This window comes from Poecilia latipinna, unplaced genomic scaffold (genome assembly GCF_001443285.1).
Source record: "Poecilia latipinna isolate Pla-1442-1.1 unplaced genomic scaffold, P_latipinna-1.0 Scaffold472, whole genome shotgun sequence".
In the NCBI taxonomy this organism is placed as follows: Eukaryota; Metazoa; Chordata; class Actinopteri; order Cyprinodontiformes; family Poeciliidae; genus Poecilia; species Poecilia latipinna.
The window spans coordinates 200,228-206,463 of record NW_015113088.1 but is presented as its reverse complement, the minus strand read 5'-3'; the positions used below and the strand labels follow the sequence as shown (position 1 = coordinate 206,463).

The following is a 6,236-nucleotide window of genomic DNA, read 5'->3' as shown; positions in this document are numbered from 1 at the left end:
AATTCACCCCCCAGGTTGCCACACATATATATATATATATATATATATATATATATATATCTTTTCACACATTTACGACAAAACAAAGTATAGGTAAAGATTAAACAAAATCTAAATTTCGAAAGCGTTGCATTTTATTTGAGAGGGCCCCTCTCCCCCTGCCTCCCTGTTCAAAACCCCTGCCGGTTCGTGCATGACGTTCCTTCCGGTGGGCGCATGCGCAAAGAGGAACATCTCTAGGTTTTCTTCCGGTGTTAGAGCAACAAGCAAAATATGATTTCCTTAACGACTTATAAATGATGTTTGTTGTTAAGCCCGGGTTCGGGCGGCACATTTTTAGCTTTACGTTAAAATTTTAGTGGACGAGGGTAAATATTTGCAAACCGGAAGAGGACTGAGCGAGGTGGTGCTTGAGAGCGACGCTTGCAGCTGGATGCCGGTGTTAACGTACGGTGTCTGTTCTTGGACCTTATGGACGAAGCTGCGCCCCGGAGGGTCCGCGGGTCTCCGGCCTGTCTGTGCGTCCTCTGTGGGCTGCCTGCCGCCGGGAAGTCAACGCTGACCCGCAGGATTGTGGGCACCGCGCCGGAGCGCGGCTGGAGAGCAGCAGTGGTGTCCTACGACGAGCTGATCCCAGAGAAGGCTTATTACACCGAAGTGGAGGAGGATGGTCTCAATCTGACAGACATGGTAGTGGCTTGGATAGCTGAAAGTGTAAATTAGTTCTCACTATACAGTTGCATTTGAACAAATTATGCTATCGTTGAAAATGTAATTTAAAAAAAAAACCTGAAACTCCATACATCTACTTCTACAAAGACTGATATTTTCAAGTCTTTATTTCCAATGATTATGGGTTTTCACTGAAAACTAGTGAAAATTTGACAGCTATGATTTAAATATTAAAACAGACCGATATGAATCGGTGGGCTAAGTGAAACGTGGGCTAAATGAGCATGAGTGTGTTTAATATTACCTGCTTGAAGGCTCTTATTTTCAAAAGGCACTTTTGATCTGGCAAAAATCAAAAGTGCCCTTTGACTTAAATTTCTCTAAATATTCAGATTTGTATCAGTGATTGTGTACTTTTTTTATTCTCTTTTAGCACACTAATTGGAAGTCCTACAGACAAGCCGTGTTGCAGTGCATAGAGCAGGTCCTGGAGCAGCCTGAAGTGGTGGTAGAGTTGCCAAGCAACCCTCTCATCAATGGAGCTGCATGGCAACCGTGTGTTCAAGCTCTACTGCAGCCTAAAGAGTTCCACACTGATGGGATGCCACTGCTCTTTCTTTTAGATGACAACTTCTACTACCCAAGCATGAGATACGAAGTGTACCAACTTGCAAGAAAGCGTAAGGACTCTTTGTCAAAAGAATATGCTCCTCAGCACCCTGCAGTGTTTTTTTTTTTTTTTCCCAAACATGTCAATTGTGGTTGCAGTGTCGCTGGGTTTCTGCCAGGTGTATCTGCAGTGTGATTTAGAGACCTGCATCAGGAGGAACCAAAGCAGACCCAAGCCCATTCCCGTCAAAGTGATCATGGAGATGGAGAAGCGTTTGGAATTTCCAAATCCACAAAAGAACCCATGGGAATCCCAAAGCATCTCGCTCAACTCAACAAACGACGTGTCCAACTCCGACATGTAAGAGAGCAGAATTAACAGCTTTTGGCTCTTGTTTGTTAAATACGAAGTGATTTGCAAAGCTTTTTTGTTTTTTTCTGGGTTTATCTTCCTGTGCGACTTTTTATCAGCCAGAGAGTAATGGAGTTGCTCTCTGTGGCATTAAACAATCCACTGAGCCCAGCTGAGGACAACAGCGAACAAAAGGTGTGTTGCGGTTTCTCACATCTGTGAAACACAGTAAAATGGAAGCCAAAGCCGAAAAGTTGAGATGTGAACAATTTCTCAGAAATGCATTGTATCGATGTTGCAGGAAGCCGATCGTCTCAAGTGTGCCACGAGCGCGGTCCACCAGGCTGATCAGGCCTGTCGACGTCTGATATCGGAGGCTATGAAGGCTGCCAGAGGTCAGCTGGGAACTTTTACCAGTTGACATTTATGATATGCGATCTGCATGTTTCATAACAACGACCTCTGCTGGCTTAATTTGTAGAAAATCAAGTCCCTTCCAAACACATGCGGGTTCTGGCTGCTCGGCTGAACGAATGCAAAGCGACTTTCCTTCACGACCTGCGGAAACGGTTCCTGCAGGAGGTGCGTTTCCTTCAAGAGGAGAACATCAGTGTGGAGCAGGTGGTGAAGAATATCTTTGATGACAAAAAAAACGAAATCCTGTCACAGTTTATAGGCAACCACAAAACAGTGTGATTTTTCTTTTTCAAGATAATGTCAAAGAAATTATTAGAATGAATTTTTGATGTCTGTATGTATTTAAATTCAAATAAAATTTATTTTTGCTGACTATTTGCCCTTAAGTTAATCATGTTGAAGTAATTTCTTACTTTGGAAATACACATTCTATTGATAATCTCTTCTAAATACATTTTTCTGGCCTTGTAGCCTCTGTGTCACATCATATTTATACCCCAAGGAAACAAAAAGTCATGCACTGACACTAAATACTTTGGTTGCATTTATTAGATTGTTAGTGTCCTATATGTGGCGTTATTAAATTTGATTTTTTCTTTTACCTTAACCAAAGATACAAAACATATATTTTCCAACTTTTTTGTGAGAATATTAAACATCAGTAAAATATTAACTCAGTTAAAGGCTTTATACACTTCAGAGCTGTACATATAACAGGTGGCAGTGTATATTTAAAGCTGGTTCAAGAAAAACTGTTTTGGATTCATATGTACAGCAGCTTACTAAGCTGTTACAGGTAAAATTCTTATAGTCCTCTGTAAATTGTGTCATAAATGCCAAAATGTCGACAAATTTACCACTTCCCCAACAACCTACATATGCTTACTGCTGATGTAAAAAAAAACAACAAAAAAAGACGGACCCAAGTTTTTCCAACTCTTTTAAATAAATGAAAAGCTGAAAAGTGTGGTATTCGTTTTTATTCACCCCTCTGGGTCGTTGAGAATCACCCGTTGCTGCACTTACAGCTGCAAGTTATTCACATTTGCGGTACGTCTCTAGCAGCTTTGCACATCAAGAGACCGGCAGTTTTTTTTTTTTTTTTTTTTTTTATTTATTCCAAAACAGCTCAGCCTCAATCAGAATGGTTAGAAACATCTGAAGATCATCTTTTTAAGTCTATTCATAGATTTTCAGTTGGAGTTATGTTATCTAATACATAAATATGCTTTGATATAAACCATCCCATTATAGATCTGGCTGCATCTTCTGCAGGAAGGTGAACATCCACTTAGTCTCGAGTCGTTAAGTTTTCTTCTAGGACTTAGTTCCGTCCATCTTCACATTAACTGAGCAGTTTTCTCTGTCCCTGCTGAAGAAAAGCATGCCCTCGCCATAATGCTCCCTCCACAATGTTATACCATGGAATAGGCGTGTCTTACATTATAACAGTCCTTTAAACCTGAGCTCTGGGTGTCTGCAGCTGCTCCAGAGTAACTTGGCTTGTCAGTTAAGGGGGAAAGCCTTATATGGGTTCCAGCTGTGTCGTATTCTTTTCATTGCCAGGTAACGCAATGAACAGTGCTCTGTTTCCACGAAAGGTAATGGGTCGAGGTGAAGTTTCTGTGTTGTATGCAATAAAACCACATATCGTCTTCATTTAACTTCAAATTGAGGCACCACATTGTGTTAGTCTAAAAAAAAAAACCCATACGCAATACATTGAGGTTCATCGTCTTGACGTGACAAATCAGAATAAGAGCGCAGGAAAACCGTAAATACAATTTCATTAGATTTCTGTGTGCTTATTTCACTTCTTGTGTTGTCCACGGGCAAAATGGCACGCAAAATTGTATTTGTCAATGCACATATGACCACAGATGTTGCACTGGAATGGATGTTCGTAACCGTGGCAGCCCATGTGAATGGTATAGATCACGTTATCAGAAAAGCGGATATCACAATGCTGGCATCTGTGCAAAAGGTTTTGCTCGTCTTCGCTTGGAACATTTGCAGCAGGCGCCGGTGTGCTCGGCTGGCTGTTGCTAACACTGCCACTCAAAGTGTTGATGTTAGTCTCCATGCCACAGCCAGACTCAGGACTGTAGCTTTTGTGACCCGAGGTGGGAGATTCTTCTTTAGGCGGAGAGGTCTGCACGCCGTTGGAGCAGACTGCCACCTGCTCCACCAGGATCGGTTTTTCGTCCGTTAAGGACTGCCTGTCGCAGGACGCGGAACTTTGAGGCTCGGGGAGAGGGCTGGCCAGCTGACCTGCAAGAGCGGAAAGCTGATCCAGCGAGGTCCTAAAGCCGTTTTCACCCCGGCCCCGGCTCTCGTTCTCATCCATCTTAGGGGGCGTTTTGTATTCGCTGCCGTGGATTTTGTGTGAAAACTCGCTAAAATAGTCGGACCTGGGCACGACGACTGAGGGAGGGCTGAGGTTGATCAGGAGCCGCCGGCCGAATCCCAGAGAGCCCGTCCTCTTCTGCAAAGAGCTCAGCGTCCTCTTGTTGGAGAAAGGGGAACGGGCCACTCTGGTGGGCAGGAGCTTGTGGCGGCGGCGGCGGTGGTGTGACAGGTTGCTGCGGTCGCTGCATCGGAAGGCGCAGAGGTCACACTTGTAGGGCTTCTCTCCCGTGTGGGAGCGCATGTGCGCTTCCAGGTGGCGCTCGTATGCTGAAGCAAACGGGCACAGCTGGCAGCGGTGAGGCTTTTCACCTGCATGAAGAAATATTTCCAGTCTTATTACCCAACATACTGCAAAAAACAGAGGTAATAACATTGCATTACATGTAGTGTACTGATAAGTACAGTCGAAAACCAGATGTTTGCACACACCAAATAAAATGTCACATACTGGGCGAGAAGATGGTAAATGCACCTCATGCTTAGCATGGTAGAGGATCTGTGATGCTGTGGACCTATTTGTATTACAAGGGTCTTGCTAACGTAAGGTGAGCGATTTTAAGATACAAAGTATAGGACGATTTCACTTGGACAAAAATCGGTCAATCTATAGGACAATGCATGTAACATTTGGCCAAATCAACAAACAAGTGGTATATTAAAAACATCTGTTTGCCCTCCTCCCCCTAATATGACGTAAATTTGAATAGAAGGACGCTTTTTCCTCACAAAAAAACATTTTATTTTACACATTTCAATCAGGAATGCCAACAGATTAGGGTTGAAGTCTGCAGCTTGTTATAATGCCCTAGAGTGCTAAAATGTAATGGAAGCTCTGACCTGTGTGGATGCGTATGTGCTCTATTAAACGAGCCATGCCCTTGTTAGCATAGCTGCAGTAGCTGCACTTGTATTTCCCATCGCAAGTTCTCTCCAGACTCTCCAGTTGTATGTCTGATCCGTCCTCCATTGGCAGGCTCACCTCCACAGAAGGAGGGTCCAGGACATTCTGCTCACATCTCGGGGCAACTACAAACACACACACAAATAGATATATGACCATGGCTTTAGAATAGATATTTATCCGACACATATTTCTCTTTTGTTTTGTACTCCTTCCCACCGGCATGAAACGGCTCCATTGTCTCTTTTTCTCCACAAACAGAGCCCGAAATCATGTTGACATGCTGAGTTTGCTGGGTTAGGTATTCCTGAAACTCTTTCACGAAATCCACAGGCTCAGTCTTTATCTCCTCCATTTTTTTTGTTTTCTCCGTTGAACCTGAAAGAACATCCAAAGATGCCGAGAAAGAGTGTCGTAGCTGCTCTTACTATCTTCAGCAGGTATCTATTAGTAGCATTAGTAGCACACGTCCTTGTTCTTTCTTAATCTCTCTGAAGTTCTGTAAAATTCAAGTTTGAAACCATCTTCACCCGAGTTCCTCTTTGACGTTTCGGATTCTAATGTTACCCACAGGAACATTAAACTCATGTTTTATTGCTAGATAACCGTTACCATAGACATATGGTAACGTCAACATGGTCACCATATTGTGAGTGGCATTTAAATGTAAAAACATTTAAATATATTATTTTCAAACAAACTACTTTTCAAAATTAATTAATTTAAATACTCAGTAATTAAATACGTGTGTCTTTAGTTCAAAACAAGCAGCTGACTTCTAAATAAGCAGTAATAATATTGATAATGACAATTTTTCTATAATAAAATTATGATTAATTATTGACTGTTGTGTTTTAATAATAATAGCAATTACAC

The 6,236-nt window shown here is 42.3% G+C and overlaps 2 protein-coding genes across 2 annotated transcripts; one reads left to right on the top strand and one right to left on the bottom strand.

Annotated features, from left to right (window-relative positions):
* The first annotated feature begins 177 nt into the window (after window positions 1-177).
* Window positions 178-2,796, top strand: pstk (phosphoseryl-tRNA kinase). The gene is made up of 6 exons (XM_015039437.1): window positions 178-690; window positions 1,106-1,352; window positions 1,441-1,642; window positions 1,753-1,828; window positions 1,935-2,028; window positions 2,115-2,796. The coding sequence occupies exons 1-6, from the start codon at window positions 472-474 to the stop codon at window positions 2,327-2,329; spliced, it is 1,053 nt and encodes a 350-aa protein (XP_014894923.1). The 5' UTR covers window positions 178-471; the 3' UTR covers window positions 2,330-2,796.
* Window positions 2,797-3,092: 296 nt separating this feature from the next.
* On the bottom strand, window positions 3,093-5,982 carry LOC106951747 (zinc finger protein Pegasus). Its single transcript, XM_015039435.1, has 3 exons — window positions 5,580-5,982; window positions 5,297-5,485; window positions 3,093-4,768 (listed from the first exon to the last, which is right to left on the bottom strand). The coding sequence occupies exons 1-3, from the start codon at window positions 5,713-5,715 to the stop codon at window positions 3,861-3,863; spliced, it is 1,233 nt and encodes a 410-aa protein (XP_014894921.1). The 5' UTR covers window positions 5,716-5,982; the 3' UTR covers window positions 3,093-3,860.
* Between the last annotated feature and the right edge of the window lie 254 nt (window positions 5,983-6,236).